Genomic DNA, 27,932 nt, shown 5'->3' on the forward strand with positions numbered 1-27,932 from the left:
AATGCTGCCTCCTCTACCCTGTCTAAAATAGCCTCTAGTCCAGGAGTCCACGGACCCAGGGGTTCCGTGAGTGTGACTTGAAAAAAATTAACGTATTATCTTTATTTTCTCTGACCTCTACTCTAGCATTTCCTTGGCTTATGGATGTGCGTAATAAATAAAGTACAGTAGTATTCATTTCACCTGATTGGCAAAGGGGTCCATGGAACAAAAAAGGTGAAGAAGCCCTGCTCTAGTCCCTGATCCTGTTTGGTGTTTTCTTCCTAGCACTTCTTCCCTCTCCGTGGTCTCCTGCTCCCTTCCCTCCCCATCGGGAATTAAGCTTCTAAGAGCTAGACAGGCCCCGGGATGGTTAGCTGGCGTGTGCTCACGGCTTAGCACAATGCCCCATAGGTGCTGTAGGTGCCCAATAAACGTTTGCTGACTGACTGACTGATGAAATGATCAGTGGACCCCCTAGGCTTGACGCCCCTGCCCGCCCCTGCCCGCCCCTCCCTCGAGGCCTTGTTTCTCCTCTCTCTACCCTCCCTTGCAAGACTATGCATTCCCTGAGGGCAGAGGTCTGCCTTAGCTGGCTCTGAATCCCCAGCAGTGAGCACTACGCCTGGTGCAAAAAAAAATAAAGTGCTTGTTGACCTCCCCAGACTACAAAGGAGAGCGTTTCACTGAAAGCCTGGGGCAGACAGAGACAGCAGAGAATGAATGAATCAGGCCACTCTCCAGGGAGCCGGAAGTGGGAATCAATTCCCCTTACCATAAACTCACAAAAGCAGCACCGAGAAGACAAGTCTGATGAGTGCCATAAGGAAATCGGCGCACGTGGAGAGGTCAAGCAAATGGAAGAAACCCAGCAGAAGAAAATGAAATGCTTCTTTCAAACAGAGCTTATGTGACTAAGGAGTGAAACAAATGCAGCATAAGCAGCTTGTGCCTTCAAAGTGAGGGAGGCCACCTTGTTTGGCCTCTCCATCAGCTCTGGAGGCTTTGCGGGGCCTGGTGATATTTTATTTGGTGCCAGATGCACTGATCTCAGGGTCTCCAAAGTGTAATAAAGCCCAAGATGGGGGGAGGAAGTGGGAGTCAGCATCTATGCAGGGCAAAGGCCATGCTACCCACCTCTCCGTTGGCATCACAGGCTGTGTGTGTGTAGAAGTAATCTTTGTCTGTGCAGGCTGGACGTACTTTGCAGGTGGCAGATCCTTCTTCTAAATTGCAAAAGCAAGAAAAAATATTTGAAGTCAAGCACAGCCTCTTGGCCACTCACCCCTGGGGTATATCGGCACCCAGATTTTACTGAAAATATAAAGTCCTGTGCACCCACACTTCCCTTTGCCATTCAATAGCATCTTTTTTTAAAAATTTATTTATCTGCCTCCTCTTGTTGTTTGCACTAGCTGTCTGCTCTCTGTGTCTGTTCATTGTGCGCTCACCTTCCTTTTAGGACGCACCAGGAACCAAGTTCAGGACCCCCCCTGTGGGACGGAAGTGCCCAGTGGCTTGAGCCACCTCTGCTCCCAATTCACTAGCGTCTTGAGTTCCATTTCCAGGCCTTGGAGCCCTGCCCTTTGCTTCTTGCAGGTGCTGGTGGAAGATCACTGGCCCCACAGGGTGGGGCAGGTTGTGCAGAAGTGGACTGATTAAAGAATTGGCCTCGAAGTAAGGAAGGGATGTGGCTGGGAAGAGCTCCTTGCAGGGTAACCACCAGCCAGAGATCCCTGGAACCTGCTCTCTTCCAGGTGCCTTGGAATTCCTGACTGTAGGTGGGGTTTCTCTCCTCCTGAAGAGTTGAAAGTGGGGTATTGCTTTCATAATCTTATTTCAATCTTTTCTCTGAATTTTCTCTTAATATATGCCCAGAATGGATGCCTTCTACATCTGAAATTTCCTCTTCTCCAGGCAACCACCCTGCACAAGTTGATAATTTTCTCCAACTCCACTTAAGCCTCTTTCCACTTTCCCCAACCCAAATGTATCTCAGCACTATATTTAACCTTGACCTGTATTTGAAAAATATTAAGAGCATGCCAATGTTAGTTCTGCTTTAACCCTGTGAGCCCCTGGGGAGCAGAAACTTTTTCAATACATCCCTTTTTAAAGCAAAGGATTCCACCTATTTTGAATTACAAACCCTTTTGAGAGTTTGATTAAAGGGTTGCTTCCTCTATTCAGAAAATTCATGCAAATAAGATTTAAAAGTGTTCACTTATCCCAGAATAAAAACCATGGCTTTTTAGAATGCACAGTACAATATGACTACTGCTGCCACCACTACTTCTAATATCACTTTTGGGCCACCTGCAGACAAACATTTAATAATGGTATGGTATGGTGGAATAAGATTTTAAGTCAGACAGAACTGGGTTCAAACTCCACTTCGTCATTTAGTAGCTGTGCCACTTTAGGTAAGTTACTTAACCTCTCTGAGCCTCAGCCCTCTCATCTGTGGAGCAGGAATAGTAAAAGCTCCAAGGTGGAGTTAGTACATGCCTAACACATTGAAGGCAGGTACTCACTAAATGGTGGTAACTATTACTATCGGGGTCTGTGGGACTTATTTCTCAGCTGATCCCTTCTTCTTCCTAAGGAACCAAACAAGTTCCTGGATCAGAGAACTTTCTAATTACAGCTTTTTGGGGAGTTCCCTCAACAGCACATTTCCACGCCTCTTCTGTTCCAGTCTTGTTAGCCTGCGAAAGAGGGAACTAAGGGCTCAGGGACAGCTGGTATCTCCGCAGCTCATTTACTTGGTAAACAGGCAGAACGCCCAATTCAGCCCAGAGGGATCCGGGGACTCCTGCTTTTGACTGATTTGACCAGGGGCGATTTGGAGGGAGATGCTGAAAGTGTGCCAATTCCCAGGATCGCATATAATGCGTCTAGCAACCTGCAAGCTACAAGGTAAAAGAAAAAAAAAGCATTCCGCACAAGGACCTTTTTCTGCTTATCAAATATTTGTTCAACCTGACATCCTAGCTGTGGGTTTCAGCGAAAATGGTCCAGCTGTTTACACAACGACAACTGTTAAGGTGATTTTAATAAATAATTAACCCAAAGGCTGAAACAGACCTCACTTTCCTAGCTCCGGTTTCTTGGAGGCGCGTAAGTGGGGACTAGGCAAGTTTGGAGGATGGGCCTAGATGTTAGATGAGGGAGTAAAAGGGTAGGATTAGCTCCAAGCAAAACTGTAAGCAGATAAAGCTTATCTCGGGGCCCTCCCCCGACTGCTCTTTCTGTACATTTCTCCTTCTGTCAGCATCTTCTTCCCTCCAGGAGTACAGTGTTCTCATTCTGATCCTTTTTATCAAAGGAATACATTTCCCTTGAGGATTTAAGTACCCAGTGAACACAAGGCCCAGTTCAGATACCAGCAAGTCCCTCAACCTCTCTGAGCCTGCGTTTATGCATTTGTAAATGGAGAGATCACTCCTGCTATGAGTAGCAAGAAAGAGCATGTTTTATAAATTGTAAAGTCCTATACAGGGCACTTATTATGATAACCCATACCAAGAGTATGCTAATATTAAAAGAGGGCTGTAGGGACAGGTCTTGATGTGAGTTAATTAAGAAAGCTGGGAAGCAGATGTGGCTCAAGGGATTGGGCTCCCATCTACCACATGGGAGGTCCCTGGTTCAGTTCTCAGTACTCCCTAAAGAAGATGGCGAGCTGGCGTGATGGGCAGGCATGGCAAGCTTACACGACAAGAGACACAAGAAGAAAAACATAATGAGAGACACAACAAAGTAGGGAGTGGAGGTTCCCGGGGCGTCCTAAAGAGGATGAGCAAGACAGCAAGCTGACACAATGGGCAGGCAGTAAGCTGATGCAACAAGATGATGCAACAAGAGACACAAGAAGAAAACACAATGAGAGACACAACAAAGAAGGGAACGGAGGTGATTCAAGCAAATGGGCACCTCCCTCCCTTATTGGAAGGTCCAGGTTCAGCTCCCGGGACCTCCTAAAGAAACAAGGAAGGGAAATGGACTTGGCCCAGTGGTTAGGGCGTCCATCTACCACATGGGAGGTCTGCGGTTCAAACCCCGGGCCTCCTTGACCCGTGTGGAGCTGGCCCATGCGCAGTGCTGATGCGCGCAAGGAGTGCCCTGCTACACAGGGGTGTCCCCCGCGTAGGGGAGCCCCACGTGCAAGGAGTGCAACCATAAGGAGAGCAGCCCAGCGCGAAGGAGGGAGCAGCCTGCCGAGGAATGGCGCCGCCCACACTTCCCGTGCCGCTGACGACAACAGAAGCGGACAAAGAAACAAGACGCAGCAAAAAGACACAGAAAACAGACAACCGGGGGAGGGGAGGGGAATTAAATAAATAAATAAATAAATCTTTAAAAAAAAAAAAAGAAACAAGGAAGACGAACAGACACAGCAAGTGCAAACAATGGGGGTGTGGGGAGAAATAAATAAGTTAAATTTGTAAAATAAAAATGGAAAAAAAAAGAAAGTCAGGGCTTACTACACATGAGGCACTGTTCTAAATCCTTTACTTGAATTAGTCAATCTTTTTGGTTTTTGGAGGTACCAGGGATCAAACCTGGGACCCTGCACATGGGAAGCAGGTACTCAGCCACTTGAGCTACATCTGCTCCCCTCAATCAGTCTCCGCAATGACACCATGAGGTAGATATGAATATTGTTATTTTCCTTCTAAAGACGAGGAAACGGAGGCACAGAGAAGTAACTTCCCCACGGAGGCAGCAGAGATTGAACTCCAGGAATTCAGCTCTGGAGTCCATGCTCTTAACTTTCACACCATTCTACCTCTTTAGGACATTAATCTCCAATAGTAAATTTAACACAATGGAATTAATCTTAACAATGAAATTCTGGGTATCGATGAGAAAGATATTTTCAAACAGTCAAGCCATTGTCATTAACAAAGGTCTCCCATCTCCATCCACCTTAGCCCCACCTGAGTTCAGGCCTCGCATCCCAGGAATGGCAAAGGGGACAAAACCTCCCACACGGCCTCTGCCTACAGCCGTTCCTCTCGTCCTTCCTTTTCTCCATGGCAGCCAGCGCGGTCTTTCAAAAGCACAGGCCAGATCATGTCGCTCCCCAGTTTACAATTTAACAGCCTCCACTGCTGACAGGATCAAATCCCAATTTTCTAGCAGTGGCACAGCAGGGCCTACCCCTCATCTGTTCTCTGCTCTGCCTACCTCTTAGTCTTGGGTGCTACTTCTCTCCACTCAGCTCCAGCCATCCGGAACCACTCGCTGTCCCCTGAGCCTCGGGCCTTCCCTCTCCCAGATGTCCAGCCTCAGTTAAATCACCAACTCATCTTTCAAGACTACAGCTAGTGGAGCCTTTCCTTCCTTCCCAGAGAATCTAGCACTTCCCTTTTGTACCTCCACTGCGTGCTGCACTCAGCACCCCTCTCCTGGGCCCATGGCATCGTGGAGAGTCATTCCAAGCAGGTGTTCATACAGCCACACTTCCCGCTTTTAGATGGAAGCTGGCACTGATTCAGCTCTAACACTAGCACCGAGCCTGGGGGCCTGGCACAATGGCAGGTACTTAGAATACATCTGTTGAATGGATGACTAACTGTCACAGGGTTTTCTGCCACTGTCTTCCACATTCCATTACAGGTTCTCCTCAGACTCTCCCTGGGTTTTCCCAGCCTCCCCTGACCCTATGTTCCAAAAGACTGAAGCTGAAGTCCCAAAGGAATGTGACTCTCTTTGTTCCCCAAATGGGTGAGGTGGTCAGCAAGTTGGCCAATGTTCTTCAGAGTAAAATCTCACTTCCCAGTCAAGGGAGCAGATTGAGAAATTAGTGTAGAAGGAGAATGGACTCCAAGAATTCTGACTCCCGACCAAATGCTTTCATACTAGCTCTGTGGATAAAAATCAGTTTGCAAAGCGTTGACTGAAACATTAGCACTTTTCCTAGAGCCACCTTGTCATTCAAACCTTTTGCAAAACTGGAGGGCTGGAGAGGAAGCCAGAGGCTTAGACTAACAGAGGCCACCATTGACGGTGGCAAACAGGGAAGAAGAATCAGAAATTAAGGTGGAAAAACAGGAATTAAGACTTAAAGATAAAAACTTCCCCCAAGATCTAACCATTCCTGCTCTTACTGAAAACTACACTCATTTGGCAAGATCCGCGTAGATAAACGTGACTTTTGTTTTAGCAATAGTGTTGACAGAACATTTCCCAAGATCCATGGTCTTAGTTAAGCAAACACACGCTGTAACACCTGTGGGAACCGTGGGTGTGTCCGTTTAGCGATACGGGGGGTCTGCTCCAAGGAGGGTCTTGGACTGAAACTCCTGGGAGGGTGCGCTGGGTTCGTATGTTGTTCTGTGCAAGAATGGGCAATCGAATAGTGACATATGTGCAGAGGGGAGAGGGAAGTCTCTCCCCACCCACCTTGGAGATGGCCCCCACCCACCCATTGGACTACCCGAGCAGAGAGACCCTTGGGGGGTTCTGCCCAGCCATTGCTGGAGTCCTGGCGGCCCCTGAAGCCTCCCAAACGCCCAGGTCCTGCTTCTCAAGTTGGGATGCCTCAGGAAGCCATCACAGCCTACAGAAACAGGCGGCTTCCAGTCTCCCCTCCCTTTCCCTTAGTGGTTTTTAAGCTGTGTTTCAAGAAACCCCAGATTTCCTGAAAATGCCTGCTCTGAAATCCATGGATGCTCAGGCTGAGAAAAAATTCTAATTTCCATCGTTAGCCCTTGCTCTTAAAAATGTTTGTGTTTATCAATAGACTCACGGTTATTATAATTTTATTTTTATAATAATTATTATATGCCAGTATAAATTCTATATAAATATAAATAAAATTAAATTTGTAGCTCCCTTATCTACTCTATCTGTTGTTTATAATTATACTTTTATATGAGGTTTCTTTTTTTTAAAGAATGGCTTCACTGTTTATGTATAAAAAAAAGATTGTAAGCTTTTTCCCTATTTTCCCAGTCCCTCTAACTCTGAGCTGCTTTTTCTTTTTCCATGGATCATGGTATTTTTTACTCTCTAGCATATTGTATAATTTATTATATATTTATTACAGTTGTTGTTGACTGTCTGTCTTCCCCCCACTGCAATGTAAACTCCATGCGGACAGGAATCCTTGTCTGTTTTGTTCACTGATGTATCCCAAGCACCTATAGCATAACCTGGCACAGAGTAGGTGCTCAATAAATAATGATGGAATGATTTCCCTTTTCTTTGCAGAGCGGTTGGTGGAAGTATGGATTGGCAAGACTCTTCCAGGGTCTGGAAAGGAAGAGTTCAAGAATGACCATCTGCCGCCTGGCCAGGAGAATGACTCTACTTTCCGGCTCCTCCTATGAGTTTGTTGGTATCTCCCAACCAAACGCTTCCCAGCCTCAGAAACGTCACCTGAGTATTTGTCAGGGTCACACTGGTGGCAAGAAGTTTCTCCCTTGTTCGAGTAAGAGTTCGCTTGGCAAAGTTTGCAGGAGGAGGAGCCCTGGGAGTCTGCGAACGTGCCGGGCTTGCAGGGGAAGCATTCCGAGGTATAGGCCACCCCTAGGGAGGAAGGAGAGCGGAGACAGGAGGGCTCAGCCCGGGGCTCGAGCCCCCTGCGGACTGGCTCTCCCTCCCCCGAAGTCCAGAGGCGAGAAGGCAGCCGCCAGCCCAGCTCCAGCCCGCCTCTCTGTACCTGTTATGGCGATGTTTCTCACCAGCACAGGCTTGGGAACTTTGGACCACACCGAGAAGGCTGTGGTTCTCCAATAAAGGACATTATTGCCTCGATTTAGGTCGACCTGAAGACCACAACTGGGGGAGTTAGTTCAGCGGCAGGGACGGGTGTCGCTCATTCATTGGACCGGCCTCTTGCTAAGGTGGGCATGGCGGTGCCGACCCTGGGCTCTCCCTCGGCTGCCTCAGCTCTGCCCTTCCTTCCTCTCTCCTTCTCAGGCCGCTCTCACCACCCCTCCTGTCCTCTCGCCCTGCTCCCTCAGCCACAGACAGAGAGACCACTAGGGGGCCTGGCCTTCGACATTCTCCTCCAGTCCTCGCCACCCAGCCCCTCTCAGGAAGACTGGCCCTTGAAGCCGGAAAGCTCGGGGCCAAGCCACAGGAGCAACAAGCCAGCCCATGCCCACATCCCGCCGTTTCAAGGGGCGACTACAGCACCTTGGACCTGTCAGAGCCCCTCCTCGAGGGACAGAGGCCTGGAGGCCCAGGCTGAGAGGAAGCAGTCTTTTAGGGAAGGGTCTTGCTCTCCTTTCCGGAGTCCCCAGGTAGAGGCTGGTAAGGTACTCACGCTGTGGAATTCCCATCCCCTCTCTGTGGTTTTCATCCACCTGGAGTCATCCACATTGGGCTGGCACTGGTCGTTCTGAACCTGGGGCAGCAGGAGCTCGGGATCAGACTCTCAGCTTTCTAAGGGGACAAGTTCCTTACCCCATGCTGCTCCAGCCCTCCAGGGGGCCCTTCTTAGGGGAGAAGAGCTGCCAATTTCCTTTAGGGACCGAGTTCAGAACACATGAGCCTTGAAGTAGGACTGGAGCTAACTGCACGCACAAAACGTCCGTGCACAAGACACCAAAACAAACAGCGTTAACTCCAGAGCCACTTACGTGCTGTTTTCAGAGCTGGGAAAAACTGCTAGAAATCTCCCCAGCCCTATTCCTCCCCCGCAGAGTCCTCTGGCTCTGCCTCTTCCCCTCACTTCTTGCAGCCTCAGCTCATTTTGCCCACAGTTCTCTCCAGAGGGAAAACGACTGCGGAGATCTCTGAAGCTGAGATTCCTGCAAATGAATCTCAGCCTTGGAGACCTCAGCAGCCTCATCACCCCCCACTACCGGGGCTTACGAAAAACTCAAAGATGATGGTGGTGTCTGGGTAGTAGTATTCGAAGCTGACGGTGCCCGACTGCTTCAGGTTGACGGCGTACATCAGCGTGGCCGTGCATTCGTCCGTGTTGGAGGCGATGTGGTCGCCCCGGGGGACCCACGTGGACCTGAGAGGGAACAGGAGCCAAGGTCACCGGCGGGGGCGCCGCCTGCCGGCCCGCCTTTGTGTGGCGCAGGTCTCAAGTTCTGCGAGGTCTCTGGGGAACCGCAACCTTGGACCTGAAAATTCTCAGTGAAGAATGGCAAAAGCAGCTCTGGGGCAGATCAAGGAGCCTGGGGTTCCACCAACTCGAGGGACACGGGTCCCCTCACCCCACTCCCACCACATTATACAGAACTACCCAGAAGAGAGACACTGGCAGGAGAGGCAGGGAGAAGGGATAACATTTGCAGGTTGTTTATTTTCTCCCAGGTATTGAGCCACATGTTTTATATTCATGATTTAAAAGAAATAAAAGATTTACTTATTTTTAAAGATTTGTTTATTTATTTCCCCTCTCCACCCCCGGGTCTCGTTGTTTGTACTCGCTGTCTGCTCTCTGTGTCTGTTTGTGTGTGCTCTCTGTGTCTGCTCGTCTTCTTTTAGGAGGTATGGGGAATGAAACCTGGGACCTCCTGTGTGGGAGGCAGGCACCCAACTGCTCAAGCCACCTCTGGTCCCTCAAAATTTCTTTTAACCACTAAGGGGAGATGTTATTTATTTCCATTTAATGGATGATGAAACTGGGACTTGGAAATACCTTGCCAACCCTCCCTCCCCCCAGCAGCCAGTAAGTGGCAGAGCTGAGATTTAAACCCAAGCCCGCCCAACTCCAAAGCTGGCAAACACAGTCAGCAGACACAGCTGTTCTCCAGAGCTCGGAGGTCCAGTCTAGCTCAGCGTGCTTTTTGGGAAATGTTTACTTTAAGATGCTATAGGTAACTAGCTTTTATGAGAAGGGAGAAGGCCAGAGAACCCCAAAGAAATCAACCCCGGCAGTCTATCCCACCTCTTAAACATCTCTCAGACCTGTGCACCCTGCCCCAGAGCCCACTCCAGCCCACGCCTCTGCACAACAGCCTCTGACTCGCCTCTCTGCCCGCTGTCCTGCCTCCTCGATCCCACTGACCAGAGATACTCCAGAACAGAACTCTGACCACATCACTGCCCGGCCTGTCGCCCTTGGGAGAGAGTCCAAATTCCTCACCCACTCTCTACGCTCTAGCCAGACAGAATTGCTTCCAGTTCCTCGGCCAAACAATCTCTCACCCCAGGGCCTTTCCACAGGCTGTTTCCCCTTCCCAGAACAAACTGCCTCCTCCCTCCCTGTTTAATTCCCACTGTCTTAGAATAAACCTCATTACCTCTAGGATATCCTCCTTGTCTCCCTTATCTGTCTCTGCTCTGTGTGCCCATAACTTTCTGTGTCCCTCATCACAGCCATAATCTCATGCTATTTTACTTATTTTTAAATGTATTTAGAAATATTCAAGACATATACAAAGGTAAAATGAACATGCGTCTACACACCACCTTGCTTATTTAATAAATGCAATGCAGCTGAGCCTCTGTGCACCCCTTGCCAACCGCATCCCTGTTCCTGTACCGTCCCCACTGCCAAGGAACCACCTGCCTGAATTCAGAGCTTGTCATCCCCATGTAGTTCTCTATCCTTCACTCATGATGTCTGTACCTCTAAACAGTATACTGGATGACGGTGTTTTGCGTGTTTTAAAATTTTATGTAGGTGAGCAGACGTAGCTCAGTGGCTGAGCACCTGCTTCTCATGTATGAGGTCCTGGGTTCAGTCCCCAGGACCTCCTAAAAAAATAAAAATTTATGTAAATGGTATCCTATTTATGTTTTCTGTAACTTGCTTTTGTGTAGTTTTACTTTTGTTCAATATAATAACTGTGAGCTCAGTCCATATTCACACACATAGCTCTACTCCTCGCATTTTCACTACTGGGCAGTATTCCTCTGGAATGCTCTACCATATTAAGCTACGCGTTACTTGTTGATGGCCACTGACAGTGCTTCCAGTCTGGTTTTCGCTGGTGTGCACACTCTGCTGTGAACATCCTCCTTCCTGTCTCTTTGTACATGCCTGAGTGGAATGCCTGGGAGCACAACTGTCCAGCCCGAGGGTATATGAATCTCTAACTTTACCAGCTGCTGCCACCTTGTTCTCTAAAATGGCCATACCAATATTCACCCCGCCTGCAGTGAAGAGAGTTGCTTTGGCTCCGTATCCTGCTCCGACTTGGAACTGTCAGATTCTAAAACTGTTGTCAATAGGATATGACATGAGAGAGTGTCTCAGATTTTTTTTTTTTTTTTTTGAGGTACTGGGAATGGGGATTGAACCTGGGACCTCATATGTGGGAAACTGATGCTCAACTACTGGGCTACATCGGCTCCCCTGAGTTGTTTTTCATTTGTTTGCTTGTGGTTTGTTTGTTTTTGTTTGTTTTTAGGAGGAACTGGGAACTGAACCCGGGACCTCCCATATGGGAAGCAGGTGCCCAACCCCCTGAACCACCTCTGCGCTGAGATAGTATCTCCTTGTGCTTATTCCTCTGATTGCTAGCGAACTGAGCATCTTTGCTTAGTTTGGGTTTTCTCTTCTGATTATACTTTAATTCTTTTTAAATTGTCTTTAAATTCTTGTTTGATTTTAATTGTCTCTCTTCCTGGAGGTGCTGTGAGAACACTCACCTCTCTACTGTATCCCCAGCAGCAAGCACTGGGCCCAGCAGGGCATTAATCAGATGAATGTAGGAAATGGCGCTCACAGACAACCCCACTATTTCACGGTGGGACCAGCCCAGGTCTCCAGTCACTTAGTAACAGCCTTGCTAAGGGAACCTCAAATTGATCCACAGGTTTCCCCTGTGTTTACCACAATAACGGAGTACTTTCAGCTTTTAGGAGCCAGTGTTATTCCCTAAATGGGGACATGTTCAAAATACCTGGGCTGAGCTCATTCAAAATACCCCAAGTAACCGAGATGGCATTGATTTCTCCTTGTTGAAAGAGACAACACGCAATGCTGATGTGCTATACGGCATCGGCTCTAAATAACTCTTGAAGTTTGATGAATTACTAAAAGGATGCTGTAAGTGGGTTACATTTGAAAAATGAATCACAATTCTGATTTTTGTCAGTGCTGTCCCTGGTGAAGATGATTTCATCTTCAATAATAACAACGTGCTTTGATTTTCAGTAGCGGGCAGTGCTCTAAATTTTTCACGTGTATCACCTCTTTTCAAACTCACCAGAACCTGTGAGGAGGATACTATTTTTAGTCCTTATTTTTAGTATGAAGAAACTGAGGCACAGAGGCGGTTAAGAAATTTGCCCCAGGCCACACAGGTGTGATGTGCATACACCTGCATCCTTTCACTGGGGCCCTGGGGAGGCAGAGGCAAGGTTTTCAAAGAATTCTCACGTGGCTACTCAAGCCCATGAACGCCCAGCCCAGCTCAAGCTGTGTGATACGGTTTCATAAGTTCATGGTGAAAAGAAGAAACTATCCAGGCAAAGTTCCAATGTGTGATATCCCTTTTTATGGTTCACGTCTTTCTCTCACTCTTTTTTTTTTTTTTTAAGATTTATTTATTTCTCTCCCCTTCCTCCCCACCCCCGATTGTCTGTTCTCTGTGTCTATTTGCTGCGTCTTCTTCTTTGTCCGCTTCTGTTGATGTCAGCGGCATGGGAATCTGTGTTTCTTTTCGTTGCGTCATCTTGTGTCAGCTCTCCGTGTGTGCGGTGCCATTCCTGGGCAGGCTGCACTTTCTTTTACGCTGGGCGGCTCTCCTTACGGGGTGCACTCCTTGCAAGTGGGGCTCCCCTACGTGGGGGACACCCCTGTGTGGCACGGAACTCGTTGCGCGCATCAGCACTGCGCATGGGCCAGCTGCACACGGGTCAAGGAGGCCCGGGGTTTGAACCGCGGACCTCCCATGTGGTAGACGGACGCCCTAACCACTGGGCCAAGTCTGCCGACATCTTTCTCTCATTCTTGTTTTCACCTTCACAGTGTTTGGGTGTCTGTTCCCTCCTCTCCACTAGTAGAAAACATCCTTTCTATAACACACTCTTCAGTTCTATTTCCCTGGGGAGGGAAGGAGCACGATGGCCTGTGGCTGGAGAAAGGTTGGACAAATGGGCAGAGGGCAGCCCAAGAGCAATAGCGAGCCAAAGGACCCAGGGTTCTGAGCAGGAAAGAACTATGATAGGATTTGCTCTTGAAGTTCAACCTCAATCTGGCTGCTGAAAGGAAGGCGGCCTGGGAGTGGACGCAGGAGACCAGGCGTGAAGTCCTTGCGGCAGAACAGGCAGGGGGTGACGCTTGCTTGGGTTAGGTTGGAGCAGCGGGGATAGATTCAAGGAAATACACAGTAGAACAGGAAAACAGACATGTGCTCTTAGTCCCAGCTCAGTTACTGCCATGCCACGAGACAGTGGGGAAACGACGAAACCTGTCTAGGTGGGCACTTCCCATCCATTTCTGCAGCAGGAGAAACAGCCTCTCCCTCCCTGCCACGGACATCATGGGACACCTGGAGGTCCTGAAACAACCTGTGCTGTGGAAATACGAGCTGTTATTAACCGGCCCGCATCCTGCCTCGTGGAGAGAGAATGATTTCTAGGCTCTCAGCGGGGTCCCCAGAGAAATGAGAAAACCTGTCTTTGCGCTGGATAGGAAGTGACTGGGTGAGCCAGGCCTGCACCTTTCCCAGGGTTAATCACCTTCTCTGCTAGGACTTAAGTGGGGCTTTACTGTCCTAACTCACCCATTCCCTCTCCTTCCAGCTTTAATCTCCTCTAGCTTTATCTTTGTCTCCAAGAGCAAACCTGGCCTTATTATGCTAATCATTTCGACACAGAAAATTGAACTCTAAAATAACATTAAAATTAGACAATTAAATGCCTGCTGCTTGGCTCAGACAATGGTATTTCTAGGAGATTTAAATACAGGAATGGGAGAAGTCATGGCCAGTTTCCAGAAATACAGACATAATACAACAAGTCCTTTTATCCATTTGATTGCTTAGGTATACGAGAAATGTTCATTTACTCTCCTCCCATGTTCACTGTCAATATTTAACATGAGTGATGTACGATGGCATTTCACATCTTTGATTTCCCTTGCTTTCACTTCCTAGGACCCAACATTACACAAAATACATGTTATTTGAAAGTGGTGGCATACGCAGTAGAAAGCAGGGGGCTGGGTTCGAAATCCAATCTACCACTTGCAAGCCAGACAACAGAGGGCAGGTCACTTACCCTCTCTGAGTCTCCAGGTCTTCATCTGGATAATGGGAACAATGGGAACTGTTTCATGGGGTTTTTGTGAGGATTACAGAAGACAATTTATGTAAAGCATCCAGAATACTGCTCGGCACATAGAAGGCAAATAATTGAACTCCTACCCCTGGAATTAAAATGTGCTAAGATATGCTAGGGATAGCCTAGTGTTTCTCCAAGCACCCTGGGCTGAGCTTCTCAGTTCCTGGCAAACATCTCCTTCTGAACTGGAAAAATTTCTGGTCACCGGGGTATGGTAGATCTCAGCCACCACTGAGCGAAGCTCCGGTCCTGTTCTAATCCTCCCTAACCCATAAACTCAGGTTTGGCAGAACCAGTTTTAGAAGTCAGCACCAAAGCGAAGAAGATATGCAATGTTTTGCACACTGTGCTCCAATCAGGAGAGGATGTTTATTGGCTGATTCGAAATTCCATGCTGGACCACCCCAAATGGGTTTTGTTTTAAACAGACTGGGCCATTTAAGGCTTGTCCCCCTTATGTTGGTCCTTGGTTCCCCTCTCAGAAATACCGCAGAGATAAATGGTAAGCTTAGGTCGGTAGGAGGGGGCTTTGGTGGGAGTCAGGACCAGCAGGACCTAGCCCAGCCTCACCCTGGCAGCCTGGCTCCCTCTTCCTGCCATCCTCCCTGCCCGGCAGGAGGAGCTGTGGAGGAGGCTGTACCGTGTCCCCTGCCCCTCTTTCCCAGGGTGGAGGGCGAACTCACGAAGTGCAGTTCTCTGTGGTCTCGGTGGCACCGTCATCAATCTCCATGTTGGTCGCCTGGCTGGCAAAGCCATGGGGCAGCTCGTCCCACTCATCGAACCGGATGCCGGTGCCGAGGGAGTAGCGGCCCTCCGAGCACGGCTTACACGTCTGCTCCTTCATGTCCAGAAACTCCCCAGCATTGCAAGAGAAGGCTGGAAAACAGCAAGGACCAGAGCGGGGGCAGGTGGGCGGTGAGGCCCCTGCCGCCCCAGGAAAAGCGGACGGGTGTGGGCACGCTAAAGGGATGGAGGCTTCTGGCCTATAAAGTTTAGGGCTGTGACACACCTTGTAGGATCCCACTTCTTTGAAATATCCAGAACAGGCAAGTCCATAGGGAAAGAAACTAGATGCATGGCTGCCAGGGGCTGGGGGAGGAGGCTATGGGGAGAGATCGCAAAATGGGTATTGGGTTTCTTTTCTTGGATGATAAAAATGCTCTGAAATTAGAGTGGTGATGGCTGTACAACTCTATTCTAAAATCCACTGTATTTTATTCTTTAAAGGGGTGAACTGAAGTCTTGCTTAGCAATAGCCATTCATTAATTTAGTACCTCCTACACCAGCACTATACTAAGATGATGTTAGAGTTTACATACCCTCAATCTCCTTCCCAACTCTTCACCTTTTCTTTAATTCTAGCCCCTGATTTCTATTGTTATTCCCTTTGCATTCCTAAAAGGGCAGGAGAAACAGCTGCCAAATGTAGCTGGGACTACAGAGGTGGGGGTGGGGCTGCAGGCTCTAACTGCACAGTCAGATCCACCAGTCAGGGAAGATTCTTGTCCTGAATGGATGCCCAGTGCATTTTAAAGGTCTGTCTCTGCAGAGATTCATCTTCTCTGGCTTCCTTTTCAAGAATGAAGATGGATCGTAATTTTCCCTAACGATTAATTGTTAGGATGTGGATTGGAAAGAAATGCACAGGCAATAAAGAAAATATATGCAGAGAGAAAAAAAATATCTGAGTGCTGAGTGGCACACAACTGAAGTTGCTTATACTTATCCCCTGATGGGGTTTACATTTCTGAAAAGTAAAAGCAAATTCAGACGCCCAGTTTGCTTCCACAAAATAACATTTCTGCACCAGACTTCAGGAGGGTCTGTGGGCAGGGCTAACTGGGAGTGAGCTGATTCCCTAAGGCAGCTGCACAGTGGGAAGGGCCTGGCTTGGGGTGGAGGCGGCAGGTGGCCCTGGTGCATGGTGGCTGCTTACAGCACTCGGTGCCCTTGACGGGGTCGGGGAGGCTGGTGCACAGGCCTGGGGTGTGCGGCACGGCGACCCTCCACCTGGAACCTGTGCTGTCACACGCGGTGTACTCGTAGTGGTACTCAGACTGCAGGGGCGAGAACAGTGGCGAAAAGTGCGTTAGCAGAGATCCAACATTAACACCTTCCCACCTGCTCCCTGCCCAGCTTGGTGGCTCCTGACACTCATCACTGCAGCAACGGGCCCTGGGATCCGTGGCAGAGAGCAAGTCCTCATGGTGCCAGCATGACTACTACAAAGCATGTGCAGAGACCACAGTGATTGGGACCCCACCTCGCCATGGTCTAGCCTCTGGAAGCCCATTGGGTATGTGTGTGTGTCCCTCTTTGCTCTTGTCTATAAATAACGTCCTGGTGGACAAAAGGAATGAGGGAAGGTACTTAAAGAACAGACTAGAGGTAGGAAAATGTTGGAGTAGGAAGCTCTAGGAATCAGTCCCTCCACCAAGACAACTATTAAACAGGCAGGAGTTATCGGAATCAATTCTTTTGAAATGCTGGAGTCCAACAGAATGCTGGACAGCATCCAGGGAAGAGAGGGAGGAAGAAGATGGTAAAATGCAGACAACCATTCTCCACTCTCCTGTGGCAGGTGGCAGTGCATCTAGCCTCTGGCGCAGGTAACTGTTGCCAGAAAGGGTCATCAAAACCTAGTTCCCCAAGATCTGGCCGGCTGTTTGGGGGGAGGGGAGGTAGTGGCATAGTCTGATTGCCACTTTTGATTAGTTACTTCAGATCACTGGCTCTGGGCTCTGAGGGCGGCCACTGTTCCGACCCACCCCAGACCAAGGCTGCGAAGGAGACTTAGGATGGTGTGCTTCTTCAGAGCAGCAGAGGATGGCTGAAAGGCCGCACTTGCTGGGTGAGTCAAGAAAGCACGACTTTGGGGGGCCCTGGAAGAAGCTCCTGGTGCTCTTCCTGGCTGCTCCCTCATCCATTTCCCAGAGCTGTTTGGAACCCAGTGTTCCCTTTGTGAGTCTCTGTCCTTGTTCCTGCTGGAAAGACTGACTTGGGAAATTCCTCTCTGGTGTGCTCCCCTCCCGGAATTTGCCCTCCAGGCAAAAACAGCTTGAGACAAGGAAAGCAGGGTAAGAAGCAATTGAGGCAGGTGGCCTGGGGCAAGGCTTGCCTGCTTTCAGCCTGTAGTCCTGGAGAGGGAGGTCTCTTCCTTGGGAAGCAGAGGGGGCATTCAAACTCCTGTGAACAGCAGAGCTAAAGTCACTAGCAAACACAAGTCCAGGACAAAACACAGGCCCAGAAAACACAGGGCGAACCCTGCATTTTCATTCACCTTGGGCTGACCTTCCTGATAGGACAGCACTAGCTGACACAAACCCATTTTGCAAACGACTATGAAAAGTACTGTTTTACTTACATTTTCTTGGTTTTGTCAGCTCCTGACTCTCAATAAAATCTCACTAGCTGTATACAAACTCAGGAAACAGATATCTCAGGGAATAAATCCCAGGGTTAACCTTTTAAAATGTTAAAATGCACAATGTGCAACAAAAGATTGTAAGAAAAAGAAAGAAACAGGATGTGATGGCTCATCCAAAAGAGGAGGATAAAAACTCAGAAAACATCAATGAAGATGACGAGGTATATGGACATACCAGCCAAAGAATTTTTAAAAAAGAAAAAAAAAAAAGGATATTCAATATCCTCAAGGAGATGAAGGAAAATACAGAGGAGAAGAACTAAAGGATTAAACAATGAATTCACAACATGAGAATCTCAATAAAGAGAGAGAAATTTTAAAAAGGAACCAATCAGAACTATTGGAGTTTAAGACCATAATCACCGAAATGAAAAATTCTCAGGAGGGTTTCAACAGCAGATTGGAGGTGATAGAAGAAAGAACCAGCAATTTGAAGACAAGAAAAGTGAAATGAGTCAGGCTGCAAAGCAGATGGAGAAAAGAATTATAAAAAGCAAAAATAGCCTGAGATACCTGTGGGACACCATCAAGCATAGCAATAAATACATTATGGGAGTCCCAGAAGGAGAAAAAACGAGAAAAAGAGGAAGAAGGAATAATCAAAGAAAGAATGATAGAAAACTCCCCAAATTTAGCAAAAAACTGGAATATGCACATCCAAGAAGCACAGAGTACACTGAACAGGATAAACTTGAAGGGAAATATGCATCCTTACATACTAATCAAATGGAGGAATGCAAAGAACAAGGAGAGAGTTCTGAAAGAACTTGCAAGCAAAAAGCAATGTGCTATGTACAAGGGAGTCCCAGTTAGATTAAATGCTAATTTCTCATCAGAAATCACAGAGGCAAGAAGGCAGCAGACTGAAATACTTAAAGTGCTGAGAGAAAATAATCACCAACCAAGAACTTTATAAATGCTGAGACTTTCTTTCAAAAATGAGGGAGAGGAAGCAGACGTGACTCAACTGATAGAGCATCCGTCTACCATTGGGAGGGTCCGGGGTTTGATCCCCAGGGCCTCCTGACCCGTGTGGTATGCTGGTCCATACGCAGTACTGTCACACGCAAGGAGTGCTGTGCCACCCCTACACGGGGATGCCCCACACACAAGGTGTGCGCCCTGCAAAGAGAGCTGCCCCATGTGAAAAAAAGTGCAGCCTGCCCAGAAGTGATGCTGCACACACGGTGAGCTGACGCAGTAAGATGAGGCTACAAAAAAGAGACACAGTTTCCCAGTGCCACCTGATAATGCAGGTGGATGCAAAGGAACACACAGCTAAGGGACACAGAGAGCAGACAGGGAGGGGAGGCAGGGAAGGGGAGAGAAATAAATTAAAAATTTCAAAAGAAAAAAATGAGGGAGAGATTAAGATATTCCCAGATAAACAAAAGTTGAAGGAGTTCACTACCACTTGACTTGTCCTGTAAGGAATGCTAAAGGGAGTACTTCAGACTGAAACGAAAGGACACTAGATAGTGGTTCAAAGTAGCATAGTCTTTTTTTTTTTTGAGGTACCAAGGATTGAACCCAGGACCCTGTAAGCAGATGTGACTTGAGCAGTTGGGCACCCATGCCTCCTAAAGAAGACAAGCTGACACAACAGGTTGGTGTGGCAAGATGACACAACGAGGAGACACAACAAGGAAGCACAACAAGGAAACCCAATAAGGAACACAACAAGCTGGGAGCACAGGATACTCAAGTGATTGGGCGCCTCCCTCCCACATGGGAGTTCCCAGTATCGGTTCCCTGTGCCTTCTAAGAAGAAGACGAGCAGGCACAGAGAGCACACAACAAACAGACACAGAATGCATACAGTGAGCACAAACAATGAGGGAGGAAGAAATAAATAAATAAAATGAATCTTAAAAAAAAAACCCACAAAGTAGCATGAAGAAATAAAGCCCTGCAGTAAAGGTAACCATACAGGTAATTCTAAATGCTATTTATATTGTATTGTATTTTTTGGTATGTAACTCTACTTCTTACTTCCTACAAGTACTAAAATGCAAATATATTAAAAGTAAGGATAAATCTATGGTTTTAGACATACAATGTATAAAGAGATAATCTGTAGCAAGTGCAAAAAAAGGTGGGGGGAAAGAGGGGTATAGGGACAGTGTATGTCTATGCTATCGAAATCAAGTTGGTATCAAATCAATTATGACATATATATGTATACATGATGCTAAATTTTAGCTCAATGATAACCACAAGGAAAATACATGAAAAATATAACCAGAAAGAATGAGAAGGGACTCAATATGGTACAATACAAACAATCAAATAAACATGAAAGTAGACATTAACAGAAGCATTGAGGGACAAAAAAGGTATGAGACTTGCGAACACTTAACAGCAAAATGGCAGAAGAAAGGCCTGCGTTATCAGTAGTTCCTTTAAATGTAAATGGATAAACTCTCCAGTCAAAAGGCTGACATTGGCAGAATGGATTAAAAAGCATGACCCAACTATATACTGTTTAAAAGAGATGCAGCTTAAATTCAAAGGCCTAAGTAGGTTGAAAAGGAAATGATGGGAAAAATGTACCATGCAAGTAGTAACCAAAAGAGAACTAGGGGAAAGCGGATTTGGCCCAACGGATAGCTCATCCACCTACTACCTGGGAGGTTCAAGGTTCAAACCCAGGGCCTCCTGACCAGTGTGATGAGCTGGCCCACGCACAGTGCTGATGCGCACAAGGAGTGCCATGCTACGCAGGGCTGTCCCCCGCATAGGGGAGCCCCATGTGCAAGGAGTGCGCCCCGTAAGGAGAGCCACCCAGCACGAAGAAAGTGCAGCCTGCCCAGGAATGGAGTCGCACACACGGAGACCTGACGCAGCAAGATGATGCTACAAAAAGAGACACAGATTCCCAGTGCCGCTGACAAGAATACAAGCGGACACAGAAGAACACACAGTGAATGGACACAGAAGAACACACAGCGAATGGACACAGTAAGTAGACAACTGGGGGGGGGGGGCGGGGAAGGGGAGAGAAATAAATAAAAAATCTTTTTAAAAAAAGAGACCTAGGGTAATTATACTAATATCGGATAAAACAGACTTTAAGTCAAAAACTGTAAGGGGGACAAAGAGGGTCATTACATACTGATAAAGGGGTCAATTCAACAAGAAGATGTAATGACTATAAATAAATATATATATATATATACACACCTAATAGCAGAGCCCCAAAATATATGAAACAAATACTGACAGATTTAAAGGGAGAAATAGCTGCTTTTGCATTAATAGTAGGAAAATTTAATACACCACTTTCAATAATGAATAGAATATCTAGACAGAGGATCCATAAGAAAATAGAAAACTTGAACAATACTCTAAACCAAATAGACCTAATAGAGTTATATTCAGCACTTCACCCAATAGCAACAGAATACACATTCTTCTCTAGCGCACATGGAAAATTCTCCAGGATAGACGATATCTTAGGTCACAAGTCTCAATCAATTAAAAAATACCAAAATTGGGAAACGGACTTTGGCCCAGTGGTTAGGGCGTCCGTCTACCACATGGGAGGTCCGCGGTTCAAGCCCCGGGCCTCCTTGACCCATGTGGAGCTGGCCCATGCGCAGTGCTGATGTGCGCAAGGAGTGCCGTGCCACGCAGGGGTGTCCCCCGCGTAGGGGAGCCCCACACGCAAGGAGTGCGCCCCATAAGGAGAGCTGCCCAGCGCGAAGGAGGGAGCAGCCTGCCCAGGAATGGCGCCGCCCACACTTCCTGTGCCGCTAATGACAACAGAAGCGGACAAAGAAACAAGACGCAGCAAAAAGACACAGAAAACAGACAACCAGGGGAGGGGAGGGGAATTAAATAAATAAAAATAAATCTTAAAAAAAAAAAAATCATTCTATGTATCTTCTCTGAAGACAATGGAATAAAGCTAGAAATCAATGTGGGAAAAATGGCAAAGTCACAAATATGTGGTATTAAACAACATATTCTTAAACAATGAATAGATTAACAAGGATATTACAAGGGAAATTAGGAAATAGCTTGAGGTGAATGAAAATGAAATACAACATACCAGAATTTATGGGATGCAGAAAAAACAGTGCTGAGAGGGAAAGTTGTAGCTCTAAATGCTTACATTAAAAAAGTGATACTGCTACAATGCAAAAAAAAAAAAAAGTGAGCAGAAGGAAGAAAATAACAAAGATTATAATGGAGATAAATGAAATAGAGACTTCAACAACAACAAGAAACAAGAACAAAGAAAATCAACAAAACCAAAACTTGAAAAGATAATAAAATCTACAAACCTTTAGTCAGACTGACAAAGAAAATGAAAGGATACAAAATGTACTATGGACCTAGGAATAATAAGATGATATTATCTCATAATCTGTAACAAATGTTCCACCAAGTTGTGGTGTGTTGATAGAGGGGTATTGTTTGGGTATTCTGCACATGTGCATGATTTTTTGTGAGTTTACAACTTCTGTCATAAAAATATATTTAAAAAATAATAGGGTGGGTTGGGGGAAAAATACCAAATGTAAGATAAGAACTAGTAAGATATTGACAATATTCTTTCATATTTTGTAACAAATGTCTCAAAACAATGCAAGGTGTTGGTGGAGGGTTGATGTACAGGATCCCTTTATGATGTTATGCACGTTTGCTTTGTAAGTTCACAACTTTAACTATACACTTATTATTTATGTATGTTTATGTACAAATGATATAAAAACAATAATAATAGGGTGGATTGGGGGAAATACTTTGGTTAGCTGTAATATTTTGAGTATGCTCTTTAATAACTAGTTAAAAATGTTTAACAACAATGCAAAGTTTTGGTGGTAGGGTGAGGTATGAGAGCCCTGTATGATGTCAGGTGTGTTTGTTTTATAACTTTACAACTATTACTACACACTTATGGTTTATGTATGTTCATCCATAAATTTATTAAAAAATGAAAGGACACAAATGACCAAAATGAGAGGACAGACATAACTAAAATAGGAATGAAAGTTTATAGAAATAAAAATAATTATAAGAGGTACTATGAGCAATTATATGCCAACAACCTAGAAAACCTAGATAAGGTGGACAAATTTCTAGAAACATGCAAACTACCAAATCTGACACAAGAAGACCAGAAAAATCCCAGCATACCTTTAACAAGAGATGGAATCAGTCAACAAAAATCTCCCCCCAAAGTACAGGACCAGATGGCATCACAGGAGAATTTTACCAAATATTCCAAGAAGAGTTAACACCAATCCTGTTCAAACTTTCCAAAAAATTGAAGAGGAGGCAACATTCCCTAGTTCAATCTATAAGCCAAAATCAGATAAAGACACTACAGGAAAAGAAAATTACAGATCAATATCCTTATGAATATAGATGTAAAAATCCTCAACAAAATACTAGCAAACTGAATCCACCAGCACATTAAAAGAATGTGGGATTTATCCAAGGTATTCAAGGGTGTTTCAACATAAGAAAATCAATTAATGTAATACACTACATTAACAGAATAAGGTAAAAGACCACATGATCATCTCAATTAAAGCAGAAAGGCATTTGACAAAATCCAGTACTACTTCTTGATAAAAACACTTAGAAAACTTGGAATAGAAGGACTCTTCAGCATGATAGAGGGCATATATGAAAAACCCACAGCTAACATCATACTCAATGGTGAAAGACTGAAAGCTTTCCCTCTAAGATTAGGAACGAAATAAGGATGCCCACTGTCACCAACTGTAATTCAATATTGTACCGGAAGTTCTAGCCAGAGCAGTTAGGAAGAAAAAGAAATAAAAAGCATCCAATTTGTAAAAGAAGAAGTAAAACTTTCCCTATTTGCAGATGACATGATCCTATAGAGAGAAAATCCTGAAAAATCCACAACAAAGTTCCTAGAGCTAATAAATATGTTCAGCGAAGTGGCAGCATATAAGATCAACAGGCAAAAATCAGTAGTGTATCTATACACTAATAATGAACAACCTGAAGAGCTAATCAAGAAAAACTTCTATTTACAATAGCAACTAAAAGAACAAATATCTAGGAATAAATCTAGCCAAGGATGCAAAGGTCTTGTACACAGAAAACTGCAAAACATTGCTAAAATGTATCAAAGAAGACATAAATAAATGGAAGAACATTCAGTGTTCTAAATGTCAATTCCACCCAGAGCAATTTACAGATTCAATGGAATTCCAGTCAAAATTCCAAAAACCTTCTTGCTGAAATGGAAAAGCCAGTGACCAAATTTATATGGAAGGGTAGGGGAGCTCCAGATAGCCGAAGCCATCTTGAAAAGGAAGAACAAAGTTGTAAGACACATTTCCCAGTGTCCCAAAGCCATAGTAATCAAAACAGCATGGTATGGCATGAGGACAAACATATAGACAAATGGAACTGAACTGAGAGTTCAGAAATCAACTCTCACATTTATGTCCAGCTGATCTTTGAAAAAGATTTATTTTATTCATTTATTTCTCTCTCCCCCCCTCTTGTTTGCACCCACTGTCTGCTCTCTGGGTCTGTTGGTTGTATGCTCATCTTTTTTTTTTTTTTAGGAGGCCCGGGGATCTGAATCTGGTTCCTCCTACGTGGGAGGGAGGCACTAGTGGCTTGAGCCACCTCCTCTCCCTCCAGCAGATTTTTGACCAGTAATTGGGAAAGAATAGTCTCTTCAACAAATGGTACTGAGAAAACAATGAATGCAAAGCAATGAAGTTGGGCCCTACCTCACACCATGTACAAAAATCAATTCAAAATGGATCACACATCTAAATAGAAGAGCCAGGACTATAAAATTCCTAGAAGAAAATGCAGGAAAGCATCTTTAGGACCTTGTGTTTAGCAATAGTTTCTTAGACTTCACACCAAAAGCACCAGTAACAAAATAAAAAATAGATAAATGGAACCTCATCAAAACTAAAAACTTTTGAGCATCAAAGAACTCTATCATAAAAGTAAAACTACAACCTCTACACAATAGGAAAAAATATTATAAAACCACATATACGATAAGGGTTTAACATCTAATATGTTTAAAGAAATCCTGCAACTCAACAACAAAGACAAACAACCCAATTAAAAATGGGGCAAAAGAACTGAATAGACATTTCTCCAAAGAAGACATACAAATGGCCAAAAAGCACATGAAAAGATGCTCAACATCATCAGCCATCAGGGATATGCAAATCAAAACCACAGTGAGGTACTATTTCACACCCACTAGATGATTACTATTTAATTTATTTATTTCTCCCCCCCACCCCTGGATAGTTCGTGCTTGCTGTCTGCTCTCTGTGTTTGTTCATTTTATGCTTTGTGTGTGCTCGTCTTCTTTTTTAGGAAGCACCAGGAACCGAACCTGGGGCCTCCCATGTGGTAGGCAGGCACCCAACTGCTTAAGACACATTTGCTTCCCTATTTTATTCCTCCCCCCCTTGTGTCTTGCTTGCTGTCTGCTCTCTGTGTACATTCTTCTGTGTGTCTGTGTTTATTTATCCCCGCCCCTTGTGGCTTGCTTGCTGTTTTTGCTCTCTGTGACCATTTGCTGTGCGTTCTTCTGTGTTTTTTTTTACTCGTCTCCCTTTTTTGTTGCGTCACCTTGCTGAGTTAGCTCTCCACGGCGCTTGCGGGCTGGGCAGCTCTTTGCAGCATGCGGGCGAGCCTGCCTTCACAAGGAGACCCCGGGACACTAACCCAGGACCTCCTGTGTTGTAGATGGGAGTCCAACTGATTGAGCCACAGCTGCTTCCCCCTATTTTTTTTTTTAATAGGGAAATTATGGATGTTGGAGAGGAGATGGAGAAATAGAAATATTCAGTCATTGCTGGTGGGACTGTAAAATGGTACAGCCACTGTGGAAGACAGTTTGGTGGTTCCTCAGAAAGCTAAGTAAAAAACTACTATATAATTTTACAATCCCATCACTTAGTATACACCCAAAAGAATTGAAAGCAGGGACTTGAACACATATTTGCACACCAATGTTCATAATGGCATTATTCACAACTGCCAAAAGGCCCAAGTGTCCATCAACCGATGAATGTATAAACAAAGTGTGGTATGTACACACAATAAAATATTTTTCAGCAGTAAAAAGGAATGACATTCTGATACATGCGACATCATGGATAAACCTTGAAGACATCAGTTGAGTGAGATAAGCCAATCACAAAAGGACAAATATTTTATGATCTCTCTGATATGAAATAACAAGAATAAGCAAATCCACAGAGTTGGGATCTAGAATATAGGTTACCGGGAGATGGGGCGGGGGTAGGGAACAGGGAGCTGATGCTTAAAATATAGTTTCTATTTGGGATGATGGAAAATTTGGGGTAATGAATGGTGTGATGGTGTGTTAATGGTGGCACAACATTGTGAATGTAATTAATAGCACTGAATTATATATTTGAATGTGGTTAAAAGGGGATATTTTTAGATTGTATATATGTTATTGGAAGTTGACAAAAAAAGAACAGGCTAGAAACTGGTGGCATTTTTCTTGTTTCAAACTATACAATTGATAATCAAGGATATCCTGAAATAAAAAGGGGTGGTTCATGAATAACTTACAAAGGATAGTCCCAGAAGCTGTAATCCCATATTCCTGAATTCCTCATGCTCCTTTCTGCTCGGGAAGACTAGGAATTCTTACTTTGCCTTTGTTTAGGCCAGGCAGGTGATGTGTTCTCATCAAGTCAGCCTGCCTCATTTTTCTGTATAATGGGAAACTCACAGTTCAGTTGTTTCATCTGCACTAAGGATAAACTGAAGAGAAGCAACAAAACAGTCAAATCAAACATTAAACAAAGCAACTGCAACAATAAAAAGCACTACTTGGGAGAAAGAAAATACAATAGATGTGCCAAATGCCTTCAGATATTTCTTACTCTTTTAAATTTTGTAATGAACAACAGACCATGGAGTTAATGGCAATTTTGGCTCTGACGAGCATTTTACAATCTGCACCTAAAACTATATTCGAAGGCCAGAGGTACTTTGTATTACTGCATACCATAAGAAAAATAGAATTAATGTTCCCCTTCAATTCACCTGAACGCATGTTGCATAACAGGTATCTCTGCAAGGAATTGAGACTAAAAATGAGATAGTTTTGAAATTTGCTTACCTAATAATGTATCAGTACCAATAGGAGAAAGCTTTAGCTTTCAGAAGAGGCAAGCATACTGTATTTCATCTATTCTAAGATGAATTTTTTCCCCACAGTTTCGTATCCATGAGATCAAGATGTATCTTATAATTGACACAATAAGGAAGTGTTGTGCCATAGTTTAACTGATAGAGTTTCTTCTTTCTTTGTGGTACATAAAATATGGTTTGCTTTAGAGTCAGTGGCATCTCAGATGGGTCAAAACATGGGAAACAGATTGTTTATCTGTGGCTTCAGAAACTTGGATAATGCTCATAAAAGAACAATTTAAGAGCTCTGTTTTTTTAATTTTCCTCTATTATAAAAATTCATCAAATACTTATTGTATGCCAGAACTTAGTGGTATTAATAACAGGTGTCGTGCCCAGTATGGCTTGGGACAGCAGTACATGAACTCAGCACCTGCATCCTGAGGGAGAAGATGGGGAGAGAGAGAGAGAAAGAGGAAATTTGGGGGAACCTTGAGCTGAACTTTTGACTGGAATCTCTGACCTGGATTTAAATATGCCATCAGGAAAGAAAGAACATTAGGATGGGATTCTTTGTGCACTATGCTACCAACTCTCTGGGTCTACCCTCCTCATAATTCCAGTCCTTTCCTCATCCCAGAGGACTCACAGTAAATAAGGCAACTACATATCCTTTGTATCAATTCCAGGTCTAAAAATGGTACTCCCAAAAGGAGTCTGCTGCAAGAATGAAGGGTAAAATCCACAGTATGCAAATTCAGTGGAGAATTGAGTGAACAAGGCAGAAAGGACTTAAGTGAACATAATTTATGCAGTCATTTGCATAGTGTTTTATAGTTCATGAACACCATCTCATCTGAACTTCACAGCTTCCTGCAAGGCAAGCATAGCAAGGGGTGGTTTCCTTCAATATGCAGATGACTCTCATTCGGGTGAGTGGCTTGTCCAAGGTCACACAACTGGCAAGTCACTGAGCTAGGACCCAAGCCCTCCCATCAAGCATCCTCCTCCACCCCCATACATCCACTCAAACACACAGACTCACAATGGACTAAATCTAACAGCCAAATCTAAAAATTAAATATTACAATGTTTGTCCTATTTAAGGCCAAGCTCACTTCTGAGGCCTGAGAACTGGTGTTAAAATTTCTAATCTGGAGAAGCAGATGT

General features: G+C 45.1%; 1 protein-coding gene across 4 annotated transcripts in view; it reads right to left on the reverse strand.

The window, feature by feature from the left end:
• Positions 1-27,932, reverse strand: part of ELAPOR1 (endosome-lysosome associated apoptosis and autophagy regulator 1) — an 88,041-nt gene that overhangs the window by 16,438 nt on the left and 43,671 nt on the right. For all 4 annotated transcript variants that reach the window (XM_071217211.1, XM_004448967.4, XM_004448966.4 and 1 more), the window contains 7 exons: positions 16,128-16,248; positions 14,874-15,066; positions 8,812-8,959; positions 8,261-8,341; positions 7,652-7,757; positions 7,369-7,518; positions 1,117-1,205 (listed from right to left, as the gene is read on the reverse strand). In XM_071217211.1, coding sequence (XP_071073312.1) covers positions 1,117-1,205; positions 7,369-7,518; positions 7,652-7,757; positions 8,261-8,341; positions 8,812-8,959; positions 14,874-15,066; positions 16,128-16,248 — 888 coding nt within the window. The remainder of the gene's footprint in view (positions 1-1,116; positions 1,206-7,368; positions 7,519-7,651; positions 7,758-8,260; positions 8,342-8,811; positions 8,960-14,873; positions 15,067-16,127; positions 16,249-27,932) is intronic.

This window comes from Dasypus novemcinctus, chromosome 9, assembly GCF_030445035.2.
Source record: "Dasypus novemcinctus isolate mDasNov1 chromosome 9, mDasNov1.1.hap2, whole genome shotgun sequence".
NCBI classification, from domain to species: domain Eukaryota; kingdom Metazoa; phylum Chordata; class Mammalia; order Cingulata; family Dasypodidae; genus Dasypus; species Dasypus novemcinctus.